At 39.3% G+C, this 19,086-nt stretch overlaps 1 protein-coding gene across 4 annotated transcripts in view; it reads left to right on the forward strand.

The window, feature by feature from the left end:
* Window positions 1–19,086, forward strand: part of bif (bifocal) — a 25,722-nt gene continuing 6,636 nt past the window's right edge. Inside the window, exons 1-10 of one of the 4 annotated variants that reach the window (XM_066281296.1) lie at window positions 1–140; window positions 661–891; window positions 8,137–8,455; window positions 8,508–8,709; window positions 8,760–8,956; window positions 9,607–9,714; window positions 10,375–10,645; window positions 10,697–10,891; window positions 10,952–11,855; window positions 17,265–17,465. In XM_066281296.1, coding sequence (XP_066137393.1) covers window positions 790–891; window positions 8,137–8,455; window positions 8,508–8,709; window positions 8,760–8,956; window positions 9,607–9,714; window positions 10,375–10,645; window positions 10,697–10,891; window positions 10,952–11,855; window positions 17,265–17,465 — 2,499 coding nt within the window. In that variant the 5' untranslated portion in view covers window positions 1–140; window positions 661–789. Of the gene's footprint in view, window positions 141–660; window positions 892–4,543; window positions 5,009–8,136; window positions 8,456–8,507; window positions 8,710–8,759; window positions 8,957–9,606; window positions 9,715–10,374; window positions 10,646–10,696; window positions 10,892–10,951; window positions 11,856–17,264; window positions 17,466–19,086 lie in introns of those variants that run through there. The other 3 variants (XM_066281297.1, XM_066281294.1, XM_066281295.1) reach the window with 3 other exon arrangements.

Consider the following 19,086-nt stretch of genomic DNA (forward strand, 5'->3'; position numbering starts at 1 on the left):
TTCAATAATAATAAATCAATAAACAACAATAATGAATTAAATTTAAAGTTAAAAGTGATAAATTATATGCTCCAACTACATATTTAAATCAATTAATTACCCAAATATCATTTTTACTGCAAGAAATTTGTCACTTGATGGTAAATATAGTTTATTTTTAGGTCTTATTCCCAACATTAATGAAAGTCAATCAAAGAAAGTTAAATGCTACTAAAGATGATCCCCATTCGGTATAATTTATACAATTTACTCCAACAATAATCATAAATTTACATAATTTCTTTACAATTTTTTGCTATGCCCTCACTCTCCCCATACATATTTGAGATTTAAATTGCCAATACTATAATGAATGAACCACAAATATCCATTCAAATATTACAAGAGAAAGTATCAGAATTGTTTATTTGCAACTAACAATTCATGTGTAAGTCCAGGGTTTAACAATTATCCTCCATGGAATGTGAAGATTTAAACTGATTTTTATCTTCCCACTTAAGTAACAGTTGAGATTGTTGTGGCATTCATTTACTTCTCTAATTCAATAGATAAAAGTTGAATTGAGTATCAGTGATGCCATCAGTTTTGTTATAGACCCATTAAGGATTGTATAGGTTTGCAACATATTTATGAGGTGTTTTATAATGGAACTTGTTTCAGTAATTTGGCTATAGGCTCAGGTCTTAAGGTATGCATAAGCTTCAACCTGTATCCTTCAAATTTCCCTGTTGGGCTTGGAGTTAGTTGTGGTTAACTGGCAAAGTGGCTTTTGTGAAAGGAACATCGGATATGGCCTCTGTGATAGTGAATAGTCTTTCATCTGGAAGTGATATTCCGCAGTGGAAGAAAGACCTCATAGCGAGGTTAAAGATTCAAAATAAATCAAGTGAGGTAAGTGAGCAATATGAACTAGTTTTATTTTATTATCAAATAGTATCATACTTAAGACTAATGAAGACTGAGTTGCATGTGTTGCTTATGACATACTTGAATTTCTCAACAGAAAACTTAAATTAATTTGGTGTTGTTACGGTTTCATTTAACGAACAATTCTCACATACAAGCTTCGCTAATGACTCTATTATTGATTTTTAAATAATAAGAATATTCTTGTGCAGTCCGTGAAGATCTATGGAAAGACAGTTGTATTGTTTGTGGATTAAATGGCGAATGTGTTTTTTTTTCGATCATTTGTAAACAGATGGACAAAAATCTCATGCCTTCACCATTGCATCATTAGAATTCGATATTTCAATAGTGCAATAAGGGTTTTTCATTGTTCTGAATCAGTTATTGACGAATTACAGTAATTTAGGCTAGGCAGACAATACAACAAATGGAGAAAGATCTCTCGAATTGGTATTAAACTTCGCTAGCTCAATACTCAGATTGTATGATTTATGTGCGGTAAATAATAATATATTTGTCTATGCTACAATTTCAAAATTCAAATCGGTATAGGTCTCCGGACCCACACATTTCCTTCAATGGTAGTTAGTCGTATAACCGTGGGTTTGTTTCGTTTTTGCTACCCGTACTGTATTTTTTTAGTCGTGACCTAATCATGTAAATTGGTGAACTATTGTTCAATCGTATTTCTTAGAGTTTGTAACACGCTACGCTAGTTGTAACAAGCTAATTAAATAAGTACGATAAGCCGAAATATTAGGTTGAAGGTTACCGCAAGTACATAACGTCAAAAAAGCCAGAGTCATATATAATATACGTACTTACACAAAAACCAAATGTTTAACAAATTAGATACAGAGTATTAGAGACTAGGTGGCCGTCGAGCTTTATCAGTTTATGAGTAATCGGAAAAGTAAACAAAGTAATTTCAATGTTGATACTTTGAAGCTTAAACGTTTGAATCGTGATAATTTATCTGTTTCTCAAAAGTTTAATGACGGGAGTTATCAGTAGAAATTTGCGTTTATTTACCTAATTATACGCCATCGGGTACTAAACAGGTGCCCACGTGATAATAATATCAAGTATCGCTAAAATCTTGTTGTTTTTTTAAATCCCATGTTTACACACCTACAGTTTCTATACCATTATGATAAATAAATCAGATTTATTTAAGACCAATAAATATTTGTTTCGTTATCAAACAAGACAATTCAAACTTAACCCAGTTGATATTCTGAGTCCGGAAGAAATTCATTACGATGATCACCCTAGAGACGTAAATTCGTTGTGTTCCTTTCCGACAATAAACTAGTGCCAGAGATTGCAAAGACAATACGTAAACTGCGCCTGCTATTTGGGGGAGGATGCCCTCTTATATCGAAAAGCATAATTTTGGTTCCCAAAATTTCATAGAAGAGATGAATCGCGAAGTGAAAGACCGGTAGTTGTCCATGGTGGCGCCCTGACCGAAATCGTTGAGGCTGATCCAACCCAAGCTTATGTAGAAATAGCCACGCATCTGGGTGTTTAAGAAACGACTATTTTTTGGTCGGAATATCACATATCATAAGAAATGGGTTTTGTAGACGAATTTACACTTTAAAAAAATGTTGCCAACACTTTTTTTGGAGTTTTAAAGATATTGTTCGTTTTGAGATCCTTAACCCAAGCGAATCAATTACTGCAGATTTGTACACATTTATACTTGGGAGAACTGAGGAAAAATCGCGTGAATTTCAGCTTTCTTTGGCCAATCAAAAAGGCCCGTCACTTCCTCAAGGTAAGGCCTATCTTAGGGCAAAGATCGCACGAGGAAAATTGTTAGCGATTGGCTGACAAACTGCCTCTTCCTTCATATTCTCCCGATTCGTCCCCTTCGGACTATCACCTCTTTAGAGCGCCGGGAAACACGTGCAAACGGCCTTGAAACATTTTTTTTCTCATCTAAACCAGCTTATTTTTATTAAAAAAAAGGGTTTATGAGTCACATTGGAAAAAGGTTTTTGGAGAGTGAAGGTGGTTATTTTAAGTATGTAATATGGATTTAAAATATTCGTTTGTTTTATTGTTTCCTCATAACAAAAAGACGGCAGGACTTTTTGAGATACTTGGTATTTACTAATATTTTTACAAAAATGTCAATAATATTAGTACGATTCCCTAACTTTAACCATTTACAATGCGATCAACTAACAAAATTTTTAATTTTCTTATTCCTTTCAGCAGTATTATACCGGGCGATTTTATGGAAATATTTGGTTCGTTGATTTAAGAAGTCTCGCCTTAACTTGAGAAATAAATACCTCGCTTAATAAAATTGACATGCGATGCTGTTTAGGCACGCGAAGAACGTTGTATGCTTTTAACTCTTACAAAAAACTATTAAAGATTCTTAAGTACTTAAGTGTTTGATAAATAGTTAATAAGAAGGCTCAAATCGGCAATGCTGACATTGCAAAAATCTGTAGCCAAGACCCACTTTTACTACAGAATTTCTTTTTGCTCGAATTGCATAAGCGTTCGTCAGTTGATTTTATTAAGATTTGTTTGAATGATTTATTTAATTATTTTTAAAAAATCGCTGTTGAAATCTACAGGATGGTGCAGGTTCGAAAAAACCCAAAGTGCAAAAATGTTGCTAAGTTGCACTAGGAATTCCCGTTTCTTTAACTTCTTGGACCGAGGAAACTAATGAGCTCAAAGTAGCTCATGACTTCGCAAAATGTAAAGAGCCACCCTGTACATTATGACAGATGGAAATTAGGGGACAGGAACACGCATTTTATTACTTACACTGTAATAAACAATTAAAAAGTATATAAAAGAAAGCGCTTTTGACGGTCAATTGCTTTATAAGGTCAACAATAAATTAAATATTAAGTTGTATTATTTTTTATAAGGAATTTGGCAACACAAAACGATGCGTTCATCAACCTGATAATCAATGGTGTAGCAGCTGTCGATGCACTAGCCCGTGTTGCCACGTTGAGTTATTCGTATGTCTCCGACTTCTAATTGATAAATTGCTACCGATTGACTATAGCCATTGACCTTAATACAAAAAAAAAATATATATATATATATATTCCCCATTACCAAATTCGCCTAGAGTAACGCACAGATTTAGTTATTCGCCTTCTTCGGTGCGCGTTCGTTCCACAAAAATTCGCATTTATGTTTTTGGACTTACCAGTCACAGGAAATGGCATCATTTTGACATGCGCCCTCTTGGCGTTGTGACAGGTGTGTAAGTGTTTCCACAGTGACGGCACCACTGGATTTGACCTTCATGGTTTAGTGTCTTATTCGGGTCAAAGGAAAATATCTCCTAAAGGATATTTTACTAATTCTACCACGAGATTTAATAGAACACGCAACCTACAATTTTCTCCGTAGTGTGCGCATTTTTCTATGGCATTGAACGATGAGGGTCAGATTGGAGGAAATCTCAACGTCAACGTTAAACTAAAAATCAACATGTCACTCGATACAGGCAACGGGGACATATGTCAAAATGACATGATTTAACCTAAAAATCCTCCATAGCCGGACATGAAAAACGGGAACATGTGTCAAAATGACGTAAATGAGAGGGCTGTTTTGATGAAATGTTTTATGTAAATATACTAGAATCGGACCATCACCACAGCATCAAGATTGCGGTCCGTTCGTTAATGCTATAAAGGTTCTCAAAATTGCCCCTCCCGCAACGATTTCCACCTAAATAAGTTTTTTTATGACCACTCTCAATCGGTCAAATTACAAAAAAAAGCGACGCTGTTATCATTTAAACCATCTAACGCGACAACGTCGCATAGCGTTAGCGGTCACCCGAAGCGAAACCCAGTTCAGTTTTCCGGAGAACCAGCCAACCAAACTGGTACCCGAACCCAGTCGTACCACTCGATCGCGTTTCAGGCAGTACCTCTTGCTCCGGTACCATCAGCACCGTGCACGTTTGGGTTATCATTGCATTGGACTGGCCTCTACTTTTTTTCGGTCGAGAACGGTATGTGATGGTGGTTCTAATGGTTTATGCCTAGTGCTCCTGTTCGATATTGGATTTTTCCATTTTTTCCCGAAGAAAATGGTGCAGGTAAGGCACGCACATTGATTCGTATGTTGATTATGTTTTTTTTTTCTTCTTTTCGTTGAAATTATGTTGTGAAAGTCACTAGAAAAAATCATAATATTTCTACACGTAGTTTGGAAATACATAATTCATCACAGTCATTATTATGGTATAAATTTTCAAACCACTTATCGGTGGTGAATCATTGGGTGTAGAGGAATCGAATCAGCTTAAAGCGGCTAAAGTGGACTAATGTATTTTTCATGTATGTTCTTATCACTTCATGACTTCATGTTAATCGAGCCCGATCTGTCATATGTACCATGGGAATGGTGCCATCACCTAAAAGATAGGACACATCCGTTCCGGATCGATTTTGCTATCCATTACTGATAGGCTGCAGATAATATGCATATTGAGAGCAGGTCAACGCTTATCCGTTGCAAGTAAATAAAATTAAGTATTGGTGGATATACCCACAAAAGTATGGCCTAATAGGGTTTTAACACTAGAACAATGGGCAGACACTACCTGTGTTGGTACCCAAATGGATTTCATCCTTTTTTTTGGATCTAAATGCGGCCTAAAGCCGCAAGCCTATGAGGGGGATATAACAATCCTTAGAGGTATTCCGCAGATTGGGTTATACGGGGCGTGTCAAAAAGGCGGTGCCGAAATTGAGGGGGTTTTTGAGGACACTGCGGTAAACATTTTTTGCATACAATTCCCTAGTCGAAAATGAGTCGTTTTAGTTTTGGAGCAATTTTTGTTAAGAAATTAATGTTTTTTCGTTGACGCTAACAAACATAGATATTTAAGATATTTTCATTATATTGAACGTTAATCGATGTAAACGCAGTACCGGTCTTATGGGGAAAGACCAGGAAAAGGCGGATTTTGCTGGTCAGTGGTTTTTTTCAGGGACAGAGGGACGATGATTAAAAATTTCAGCCGGGGCGCCTGACATGCTAAGGCCGGCCCTGGGTGAGTAATTGGTGTTTAATCATTATAGTTTAAGATTCGTTTTTCAAAGTTTATTATACCTTTTGATGCTTGCTCTTAAATGATACTTGTTAGCGTTCAGTTTCTTTTTGTGTACGAAGCTCACCTCTTGCGCAAGCTAAATTAACCGAGCATTATCCATGCTTACTGAACAAGGAGCCAAACATCTGTTTTAATGGAGTAAAATATATGTGCTTTCTTTGATTACACGCTTCTTTGATAGTGATTCCTTAGTAATGACGCGCTAGTGTTGTTACATTTAATGCTGTAGTTATTGTCAAAGGCGTGCTGGCGTATATATTTCACCTCTAAAATGCTCTATTTTTCATTTAATTTTTGGTCCTTAATTCCCTCGTTTAAAGAATTAAACTACCTACGTCCACGAGGAATTTTACACACGCCGGGTGTGTCATAATAGTACGTCCAAGATTCAGGGGGTGAATACGTGGATGGTCCTAAGAGAAAAGTTCATATGGCCGTGGGCCCGTTCTCGCTTCCTGTCTGAAATTGAGGGCGATAAAAAAAAATTGGATGCGAAAATGTCCCCACATTCATATGAATTTTTTTGCCCAAAATCACTCGCAGATTGACACCCTGTATAAAAAAAAAATTTTATGAGTTCACTTTTTTTATAATTTCGTTTTCGGAAGTTCGAAGATAGTGCGCTTTCCGTCATTAAAACTGGTCTAGAATGGATTTGATTTCCTAATCATGTTTGCTCAAAATTGCAGAGATTTCAGGAAGATTTTGAAGATTTTCAAGGGTTCTGATGGGTATAAAGCGGGTTCACGTTATAGCCGTAACACCAACCTTAAGCGTAAAACCTCATCCGAACTGACGCGAAGAATAGCATCAGGTTAACGTTGAAGGGAATCAAGGTTTGTAGTAAAGAATTGTGTGGTTCTGTTCATTTGCCTGATGAAAATTCATAAAGAACGATAATTGAGGAATTATCTTGCAGTCCCACAGTTGACTAATGAGTCCGGGAACAAAAACAATAATTGGTTTTTAAGTAATTGTATTTTAATTCGAAGAAAACCGTTCAGCCCCTGTTATTCGAAAAGCTTTAAGGCATTTAACCTAAAAACATTGTATTTATTTCCCATTCTGAACGAATTTACTTTCACTTTAATTTTAAACGATGTCGAGTCTCAAGCAAGAAAGTATTTTGACATAGTTTAAGCGAGCATAAAAATATGATTTAACAATAGTAATCGGGATTACTTGCGGGCGGGTAATATTAGTAATTTTCTTCCATTGGAAAAATCGCATTAACATGCAACGTTAGGTATTCTTGCGCATGTTCGTGCAAGGTTCGTTGGCCGTTTACTTGGTCGTCGCAAATAAACATAAAAGCAATCAGACAAAGAGACTACAATTATTGTTGTAAACATTGGACTACATCGACCTCACAGTTCAGGCAATTTTAAAGCGATTACTCTCATAATATCACGCTTTGTATCGATACGAAAACCTTTGTCAAGGATGAATTATGACTCGTTCGTTTCATGTCTGGGAGGTCGTTCGGTGTGAGTCGGTGGTTGCGACAACGAGGATTTTTTCCACGAGGAAAACTTTAAAAAAACCACCCGGTTGGGTGCTCTGACGGCAAGGGTACGGTGGGATTCCCCGGAGCGCCTACTCGCGAAAAGCCTCGGAATACGCGCACCTACCTGTACGCCCAGGAAAGTGCCCCCCCCCCCCCCCAAGACCGGCACTGGAATTGCTTTTCGCTCGATGACTGGCAGTTGGTGACACCGAAAAACGAGATAATGAACATAATAATAAGATAATGTTAAGTTTGCTCTCATTGTTTCGGCATCCCCCCAATTCCCCTTGATTTATGGTACCAAGATCAAATCCTCACGCCAGCAGTTATTCATATTCGGCTCGGCTTTCAGCCGAAAGAGTCAAGAACCATTATAGGCACATTCTTCTAGTGCTTGCCGTAACTATGCTTCACCGATTTGGGTACAGCTATTAAACACATCTGACACCGGTTTTACCGTATTGTTGCGCTATTTAGTACATTCATGATTTTTAACAATTTCCGTTAATTTCGACTTTAAAACGCGATTGCAGCTTACATAAGTAGCTATTAGAAACCGCTTCATAAACTTCGAAGGATTCACGCTTCCCGTTACATGCAGGAACGCCTTTGGGTCGACCATCACCCTCCCCACCATCACATCCACCCCAAGGCGCACATTGTGTGTCCGACTTCAACGGATGAGTTCAGCAAAGGCCGGGAGTCCCCCGGGTCTTCCGATTCTGAGGATCTGCATTACGGCCCTGGAATTGTCAACCGGTTGCGGAACAAATACTTGAGTTTGGCCTTGAGGGAGAGCAACCCCAGACCGACGATCTTGAGGAAAGCCACCAGTTTGGAGAATTTATTGGATGACGATGGGAGCCACGATAGGGAGAAGGAGGAGGTGTTCGTTCGAAGGACCGGTGGTAACGAAAGCGGTAAGTCCCCGGGCATTCGAACTGTAAATATCTAATTGTCTTGGGGAACCAGGAAGCAGATATAGGTCCTCTAGTCGTCACCAAGAAACTCTGAAACGCGCTCGGTCCGTCGAGGTGATATCGCGGGCTAATCACGAAGATGAACCCGCGATGACTTCTTCGATGACGACTAAAATCAACAACAGACAGTCCTTACACGAAGATATGCTCAAACATTCCAACGACGAGAAGCCGATTTTGATTGAAACCGCTAGGTACTGGACATTTCGAACCTGAAGGGTTGGTGCTCATTCGTGCATTGTAGGTCTTATAAGAGACCCCATTCTGTCGAAAGTAATGGTGAAGAGGTTGGCGATAAATTCTCAAGGAGAATGAATCGGCCTAAACGAGTACCGCCTCTGCTGAATGAGAGGGAAAAGCCGCCCGTGGACGTTGTTAAGCATACGAAAATGCTCTTTGAGAAGAGGCCGGAGACGCGTACTAAAAAACCTCATCATACTGGTAAGTTACACTCCTGTTCGTCCACGTGGAAACACAGCGTTCAGTACCAATTTCCGATTTGCTGCGAACACCTTCCTCGTTTGCAGCAATCAATTGTGACTCAAAAAACACGTTTTCAGTGATTATTGTTATAAGCGATGCCCTGATCGGAGCTTCGCTAACGAGTAGCATCAGTCATTGGAGCACTGATTTGGGACGTTCAGATAAAACAACAGAAATTTCATTGGTACTGTTACGACGGTTTTTTTTATCGGTCCTTTGTGCAGCGTTTTTGATTCGCGAATTGAATTGAATCACCAATAGAATAAATGAAACTCGACAGAATCGATCTGGCAGTCCAATTCGAACTGTGAGAAAAATCGTTGCTCAATCTAGATTCGCAGAGCGCGTCGAGACCGTTAATTTGAGATATTTTTATTTTACGCCGATTGCTCCGCGTGTTCCCGAGATATCGGCGATTAAATTTTGAAAACGGGCAAAAAGTGGGTTTCTCCACCCTTCAGAACGCTGAGCGGCAGCAATTTTTTTAATCGTTCCTTTCCAGGTATTGATTGTGTTGTTTTTTTTCCAATTTTCTGCCCCCCGCGGAAAATTAGGAAAATAGTGCAGAAACTTTAGCTTTAGTGACGCTTTTCTCTCCTACTTTTCAGGCGACGTTGCGGCTAAGATAAGCAGTTTTAACAGTCTAATCGTTAAAACTAAATTAGCCGCTAAAGCCCCATGGAGAACTATAAAAATAGTAAAGCCTTCTCCGAACGGTAAAACTTCGTTCATAAAGTGCGCCCTGTATGTTACTATTAATCTTGTTACTAACATTCATCCACAGTCCGTAAAACAATAATAATTAATATTTACGACGTGTCTGGCGTAAACGCTTCTAACGACAAACGCAGAATAACTAATATGTTGGTTAGAGGGGCACCTAATTGTGTTCGTAAATGGTGTGGAAAATGTGAACGTCAAATTCATATTTTTGTGTAGGTTTAAGAAGTTCATGTGTTTATTTTATGTAGTAAAATTTTATATAAATAAAAAAAAATCACGTAAATTACATCGAATTCACATTTCAAGTATGCAAATTGAAACTTCAGAAGAGGGTGGTGCTTTATACGAGACTTTTGCTGGCTGGAACACAGGCAAGTAAGAATGTAGCACTATCAAAAAAAAAAAAAAATTAAGTATCCCTATGCCTACAGAGTGTTCCCAAAGGAAGCTAAATTAATTCATTTAAAATTCATTTGCCCCTCACCTGTGTGTACCGATCTCGCCGTACAAAGCACGAGTCACTGATATCTATTAATTCACAATAATAATACAGCTCATCAGTTAATTTTCAATTACGCAACATCTTACTCTCTTACTCTGCTTTTGCTTAGTAAAAGTGGCGCCGGACCAAAAAGGCCTATGTTTCATTTTAGGCGATGTGGCAGCCAAAGTAGACAGTTTCAACGACATCATAGTGAAAAACAAAGTAGCTTCGAAAACGACCAAACCAACGATAAAAACCTCCAAACCAGTACTGACTGATAAATGCAAAAGTAATACTCATAACCATATCGCGAGGCCCGTGGCCAAACCAATAATTTTAAGCGATGAAATTTCCAAGCCTAAAACATTGGAACTCTCTTCTCCCAGACAGGAGAAGATGGGTTTCAGCAGTTTGCCCAGCCCCATTCCTGATGTGTCGAGGTAAGTGCGTCGTCATTGGTGTGAGTTCTCAACTGCACTGATAATATACAGGGTGGACAAAAATCAGGACGGAAGTGATCCTAGACACAACCCTAAGAACTCGCTTTGCGAAACGCCGGATTTAATTTTAACCACTAGCCCCATCCCCAAGATATCGTCCCCTACTTACAGGAGGAAGAGCACGGAGAGTTTCATCAATGAAGAGAGGAACCGGTCTTATGGAGTTCGCGCCGAAGCCACCAACAAGTACGCTACTTCTTTTCGCTTAAAAAAAACATCTAATTTCCATAAATTTTTTTGTTTCAGATACGTCAGTCCCCTTCACAGCCCTACGAAGTCTCCCACATACCTCAAACCGTCATCTCTTCAATTTAACAGGGACGACCCCGACGCCCTTGGCTTTAAAATGATTTCCCCAGCATCACAGAACAACATCACAAAGAGTTCTGCCACTTCTGTTTACAACTTCCTGAACTCCGACGTTGATCAAACGCACCTGCCCTCGATCAGAAACGGGACCACTTACAGAACGTCAGTTTCTGAGCCGCCGAGCTACACCAGCCCAACCAAGGCGAAGACGGCCCTTACCGCCTTCGAAATTGAGAGAAACTTGAAGAACGTCGCGAAATCAGTTAAGAACGAAGAGTTAAACGCATCGGATAACAAAAAACAAGTGGATGGAGTTGAGGTTTCTAGTCAAAACAGCAAATCGGATAAGGGGGGATCTAATGCTTTGGAAAAATCCGACAGTGCCCTCAGTAGGTCTCCGAAGTCCCCTAAGACAAGCGCGAATTGGTTCCAACCTTCATTCAAGCTCAATAAAGTTAACAGTGAACCTGCGGTTAGTGTGGAGCAAGCGAGTGCTAGTGAAAAGTTACTGAAGGATGATTTCAAAGGTCCAGACGTTGTGAAGTCCGAGAATGTGAGTGCGGTTACTAGTGATAATGCACGTGTCAAGTCGGTCGATGCGATAGTCGAAAAGGTTAATCGTAGTGCTTTAAAACCGGTCCAAACCAGTAATAGTGCCAGCAGTAGTGCCGCGAACTCTTCAGATGTCGAGGAGAGGCCCATCAAAATTGTGGTGCCTAAAAAGACTAAGAGGAGCGAGGAGGCCACCAGTGCGGTGTTCAATTTTACCGCGAGAACTGATGTTCCTGACTATATTTCAAATGATACGAGTAGAACGCCCAGTAGACCTGTTATGCCAAAGGTAAATTGCGCTGGTTTTGTGAAGGGTTCGAAAGTTGGTATTCACAGAGGCTTGTATGGTTCAATTTCTACAAATAGGTACTTTCCAAACCGACTGTTTTTCTCATTTTTGATGTGCTGACGAGGGGTAAATTTTATTTATTTATTGACTACCAATGATGCAGAAGCCCTAGCTTTGGGGCCCCGAGATAGTATTAACTTTCGGAATGTCCGTGTTTGCTTATCGAATCAGTGGCCCCCGGAAGGTTTTGCGTTAATTTAAGCACAGGGCGGCCCGTTTAAAAGTGTGTGACGTTATGCCAGTTAAGCAAAAAAGGCTTATTCACGAAAATAGCTTTTGAATATATTTACCTATTTTCCGTGTCCGTTAAAGCTGGACAAGAGTTTAGTAGAGGTTCTTCGCTTTAAATTTTTAGGAGACTCTCGATTTTGATTTTTTTTTATTGCTTATGTACTATTAAACCGAATTTGTATTACATTTTTTACCTATATATTTTTTCATTTATAGCTCCCTTTCTCAAAAACGAATCCGTCGATTTTGAATCGCATTCCACCATTAAACGAAGGTTCGAAGACACTTTAATTGGAGGCGTCACTCGACCCATTCTTCAATTCAAAAAAGCAGCCCTTTTGCCCTACTAGCGACGTTTAAAGCAATAGAAAAACGTCAAAAGATAGTATTTGTTTGTCTTATTTGATGCTGCTTTTGAATTTTAAGAAAATACGAATTTTTTTAAAGATCTAACAGAGAGGGGGTCAATTTAGAGCTGCACTGTCGAGTAAAATCCAAACGATTTGCGTGCACTTCAAAGTAGATTAGAGTTTTTTTTTTTGCCTTTCTGCGGCTATTTTAAATAATGAAAATCGAAACTTAACTTTCTCGTTAATGGTTCATCCACGACTAAAAAACGACACAGTATAATTTACAGAAATACAAGCATAAGTCGGTCCCTTTTTACTAATTAATTACCAGTTTCAGCACTAGGCCGTAAAGAAATGACCAAATAAAACACTAGTTCTATAGATTTGCTAGCTTAGGCACACTTTCACAGGAAAGTTAAAAGAAAATATGTGTTTTAAGACTAATTTACTGCGGTACTTTAGAAATTTCGTCGGGAGATAACCGGCGTTAATAACTAATTTATTAAATAAGTTTATGGAGGATTTATGCTGACAAAGTAAGAGATACGGGGCAATTCGTGCGTCCATACATATATATGACTATGTAGATTATAGGAAAAGTACGGAGAGAAATAATTTTACTACTTGGTGACAGCTGCGTGTAATTAATTCATGGCTTATTTGCATTTTTGGTATGTTTAAGATAAAAATGTCAAGGCAGAAATAAATCTCACATTAAATAGATCAAAATTCATTCTTCAAAAGGATCTGAGGAACAAGCATACTTTTTACTGTAATCTCTACATAACGACGTTAATTGACGTAAAACTTCTTCGCGTCACCACGAGGGACATCAATAAACATCACAGCAACGTCCCGGCAAACTCAAAATCACCCTGTCTATAAGGTATTTCGGTGAAATTGGCTCTGATCTCTGAAGATCTTCTTGAAGGGCCAAATTGCCACGAGCGGATTGACTTGCCGTTGCAGCATGTCGCATACTCGCTCTGTGAGACTCAAATCGGGCGATTGCGGTGGCCAATTCGTGAGAGTCGCATCGTTGCCCCTGGACCAACGCGTGGTCGCGTGGCTAACAGGCGGACGAACGTTGTCTTGCACGTAGAGCAGCACCGTATGCGACAGGAAGAACCATAGGTTCGAGTATTTGGTCTTGGTTCAGCGTTTGTGGTAAACGAACGGGGCAGTAAGATGCATCCCGTGCCATCGCGGAACCCCTCCTACGATTACGATCTTCCTGAAAATGCCTTTCTCGTTCTAAACGCGACTGATCTGTGAATAACACGTTGGTTCGTTCGTAAATATAAGGATTTCTCGACGTTTGCCCTTGTTCCCTATCTTATTTTTGTAACTGTATTAAGTAGTTCCTATTATGGACCAGGCGAAGCTTGCTGCGAGACACCTCTTCAGCTGCTGCGATTCTCGCGTTGAGCCGCTCTGCTTTTACTGCCTTTAATTTGGAATTTGGCGCGTTAAAATAAGATATTCAAAGAGAAAAACTTGTAAGTTTTACGGTTTTTCTACCCATCACCAATCGCCACTATTAGCAGCGACAAAAATGCCTCTTTTCATGGGTGATTGAGTGCAGTATCGAGCAACAATTAACTGGTCAAAAGTGTATTTTCCATCTGATTAGTACCGTCAAGCGGCGAGATAAATCCCATAATCGATTTTAGCGCAAAATATATCCAACCTTGCTTGGGAATAATTGAAGTTGACCGCTCAAACTTTCACCAATCTACATTTTTCTTTTCTACAGTAACGTAAAAAAAATAAATATTCGCAGCTGCAAGAAACTGCTTAATAAGTCCGATGTTTTATGGAAATAAATTGAATTGTTTCTGATTTGATTAGAAAATCAATTGATTTTCTCGGGTAGTTGAGAATGTAACCGCGGCCGAAGGTAATAAAAGTATTGCGAGAACGCAGTGCAGCGTGGAAAAAGTAATAATAATTGGTCTTCAATTCACTGTCGAATAGTTTCATGATGGTTATTACTTTGGAAATTTTTAGTGCAATTAATGCCGGTTTTAATGAAGGTTGATTTGGATTTTTAGAAGATCCCGAAGGGAAGAAATCGGTGAAGGGCTCTCGAAAAACGGCTGCAGCCGCACAGATAGACCACGACCGGGCCAGTTGAGACCTTGAATGAACTTTGACTACAGTTGTGGACCTCGTGTATAATTTTTATGAAACTCCTTAACAATGGAGATGCCACAATTTTCCCATTTTTTTTTCCACCCAAAAACGACAATTTTCTAAAACACCACACGCCATATTTGAGCCGACCTTGGTGAATATCAAGGCGACTCCAGATCGATCGCGCCACGCTGCGCCTCGATGTTAAAATTTGCTCTGCGCAGCAGGACGCGTTCAATTTGAACGGTAATCTGTGCTGAATCGCGCCAAATTACACGATTCTGCAACAAGAACGAACGCGACCCGGCAAGTGTCGGCACATCAAAGGGAAACGTTTGTACGCGGTTGGTTTGGGCGGGGTTGTAAATTATTTTGAGTCGAGTGTCCATTGATCTCGGTTAAAATAGCGTGCGCACGCGCCAGCAGGGACAAAGCGCAAAGTCAATTTTTCATTGAAAATTTGGCGATAGCCGAACTGCGTAATTGGCTCAAGCGCCTACAAATAGGAATAAGTTGCAGAATGCACTTTTGAGTTCAGTTCATATTTCAGGCTCAACTTAGTCGTTGGAGTTAATTTTTGAAATCCCGTGAAAGACTCAGTTTTCAACAATTCTCATGAGTTTTATATGGACTTAGCTCAAAGTACACGTTTTGCGCCTTGTCCCCCTTTGCACGCGCTTGAGCAAATTCAGTGCGATATATTAAAGCGCGGCACGTTCGGTCCGAACCCGGCTTTAGCTAAAGCGGCGTGGTCACGCCGTAACCACATCTCAATGCATTATTCACTATTTCTGCAGTAATCGTCGCTTTAATGACAACTCGATCGCAATGATGCTCACGACCTACCGCCAACTTTTATTAGTATTGCAGTGATTATCAATCGTTTAAGCTTAAGGAGCTATTCACCATAATTGCTCTTATGCATTAAGTTTTGTCCTTCAGCAAGAAGCCCTTTGATAGAAGGCTAATCTTTCTAGACAGAAGCTGTAACATTTGCGTACGGTGACATGGAGACGTGAGGTAAACCAGGTGTCTCTATGGATTAGACTACTGTAAAAAGAACATGTTGTTTTAACGGTTATTTCTTACGGCATCTCGAGGCAATTAACTCGGTTAAAAAGTACGACGTTATCGAGAACTGTTCAATTTGCTTGGCGTTGCGTTACTTTTATCTCCACGTTTTATCTTTAGTATTGTTTCATAGCCGCTAAACAAACTTAATACATAATAAAGCGACTTTGGCTTGATAAGCTTCATTAGGTGCTCACTCTTTAGCCAGCAGTAATCTGAAGCCAAGCGGTAAACAATACGATGGACCAACCATTGATCTAAATATCTTCATTTTTTCCGTGGTTCTTTTTGAGAATCCACACCAGTCCGCACTATTCTCGGTTAAAGCTGGCCGAAGGCCAGATTCGTCCCGTGCCAAGGGCTCGAGCGGAAGCCCTCGGCTAACATCTCAGTGATATATCCGTTACGAGATTCAAAACGTAGGAAAAATTAGTAGAAAAACGATATTTTGATGAAAAAAACGTGACTTGATCGGACAGTTATCGGTCATTTTGAAACGGACAAATTGATTTTCATTCAATTCGACATGAAACTCCAATCAGAATAATCGGTATAAATTGCGTTTATCGTAACAATTAATGCAAAAAATGGTGAAAAAGTGGGTTCTCAACCAACCAAGACTGACTTTCGCCCTTCGCTGAGGACTCGAGGGAGAACGTGAATATCTGAGGTTATAAAGAAGGCTTTGGAAACAAAACAATAACGTTTTAGCTGTCAGTACTGACAACATCACCGCGGCTCATCTCGTTTTGTTCGCGAAAAATATCAAATTTCGAATCGAAACATGGAGAAAAATTTGAAAAATGTATTAAGAGTTGACGGTGAATTCAATCCAAACCTTCTGAGTGCCGTATGGGGTATGCCAGGCTGAAGACAGGTGAAAATCATACTTTTAAAATTTAATTTGCTTCGTTATCACTATCGGGAATACCCAGTCGTTTACGTTCGGGTCTACGAAGTCGCACGATGATCGAGCAGCTAAAGCTTACCGAAGATTTGTCGCTGTGACGTAAGCAAAAATTTTTCTTCGAACCCCTCGAATGTTATTCTCGGTTAGTTTTGACTGAAACCAGCGTGCAATTCTACTTTTACTTGTGGCTAAAGCATTGCTCCCAAATGGAATGGAGGATAAGTGAATGAACCAGTTGCATCGGCATAAAGCTTAAATTGCAACACGTCGTTGCAATATGGTAATTCTTAAAAAACAACCATTACAGCCGCTTCGCAGAACAATAATGGTATTGTTTTACATTTCCTATTGTGATGGTCAAATGGTTTTTACTGCATTCTTCACACTAATATCGACCTTGAACTAGTTTTTACTTCCTCTGACGCAAGATTGTTGGTTATTCCGTAACTTTTGCATAATCCTCAGAAAAGTGTAACTAATGCGGCGATTAACAATCGAAAGAATGTAATTTTTAATGTGAATACACAAATGAATCTACCTGGGAGGTCGGTTAAACGATGTGTGAGGATTGCCCACCATGCGAAAGCCTCTGTGAAGTTTTCATGTCTTGTTGTTGCATGATAAAAGATCACAAAACGTTGCACTTTCCAGCCTGATGAGCCGGGCATCAAAATCCTGCCAGATGCCATTTTATCCAACTACAAGGAGTTCCAGGAGATGTGGGAGGAAGATGAATTGATACGGTCCCTGGAAGCTCGACCTCCTAGTCCTTGCGACGTCACCTTTATCAACGATAACGTCCTCATCGATGGAAAATCTTCTCTTATACAACGATCGTGCAAACGGGTTAAGGTGAGCGTGCTTCTCGTTATTCCGTCTGTTGATTAACCATAATTATTAGTTCAGATATTTCTCCCTTCTGATTGTTGCTAATGTGTTTTTTTGTAATTTTATATTGTCGAATATCATGCGCAAATTAACCAATTCGCGCGCTGGAACAACGCACAGAAAAGAAAGTTATTGTTTACGTTTCATTGAATCGGGTAATTAGTGGTCATTTATTTAATTAGTTTACATAATTAGGTAGACAGTAGAAGGTTAATCACTTTCGGTCGATTTCAACTGGAGTGAGATTTTCTTAGCGCCCATTCATAGGAACTGCTTCGCCTAAGTGCATAACCGCGTAGGAGGTATGTTACGTAAAGCTCTGTTGTACCGAGTATTTCCATGAGAAAGCACTGCGACTTCGAGAAAAAATTATAACGAAATTGTTTATATTCCGTAGAGCAAGGGACAAAACGGGGTCCAGAACCAACTGAAAAGGGCAATGTTCACTTCGCAAAAAACACACTTTGTGTCATGGATCGTGCCTTGGACCATTGCATACTTAACTACCACAAGCAAAAAAAGGAATTGATGTAAAGTAACTATATGTGCAGACAGAAATTCAAGCCAAGGAATTCGGTAAATTCAAGACAAATCTGTTCATTCGTTCATTCCGAAATTTGCAGAACAAGGACGCTTCGATGTTCCAAATCACCGTTTTAGGAATAAATTTTGTGCCCTCAAACCGACGTGTATTAACCGAAATACTTAGCATATTAAACAAAAACGCGGCCCCAAAAGGGGGCCACGCAGAGGAAGCGATTAGATAGATATTAGTCATGAATGCTGAGGTCGACGATATAGTTTAAACAACGCGTTTCCTTCCGGTTGTGAAAATTGAACTTGAAATGTCCATATAGAGTTGACGTTTCTTCATATTGTTGTTGTAGAAAAGTGCGGATTCAATGCCACTTTTAACCGGTTTTCGACCTTCGGTCCTGCAACTATCACCGGACGATAGAAAGGAGAATCTTTTAAAGAACGTTAGTCAAACCCCTAAAGCATTGCATAATGCTGGTTAGCATTCCTCGGTTATCTGCACGCACAGTATGCTTCAAGGTTTATCATTAATTTATCCATTACGTAAAAAAAACACTGCCAATTTAAACTAATAAATCATCGATAAGGAAACGTATGGCATCGATTTAATTACATTTCACTCTATCTGTGGTAGCGGGTAAAGGCAAATATTTACACAACTGCAACATATTTTGCATTCCATTCGAGCTAATGGATATTCAATTATTCTCGACATTTCCAATAAATTACATCACTGGGGGGCTAATAAGTGACTTTTAAGCGCATTTTCGAATGCGAAAAAAACGAAGTTCCTACTCAATGAAGGCAGTCCAACGCGGCCCCGTATTTGGCATTCCAAATATTACCTACTAATGTCTGACATCAATTACAGGAAAGAATGTGCCGTGTGTGTTCAGATGGTCATCGAAATTTTCACTTTCTAATCCATTTTCCCAATTGGAAGAATCTAGGTTAATTCGAATCCCATTATGTAGTTATAGTTTCATTTGCGTTGCGGAAACCAATTATTCAAGGTCTACACGTTCCTACCATATCACTTGTTATAGTC

Source organism: Euwallacea fornicatus, chromosome 4 (assembly GCF_040115645.1).
Source record: "Euwallacea fornicatus isolate EFF26 chromosome 4, ASM4011564v1, whole genome shotgun sequence".
NCBI classification, from domain to species: domain Eukaryota; kingdom Metazoa; phylum Arthropoda; class Insecta; order Coleoptera; family Curculionidae; genus Euwallacea; species Euwallacea fornicatus.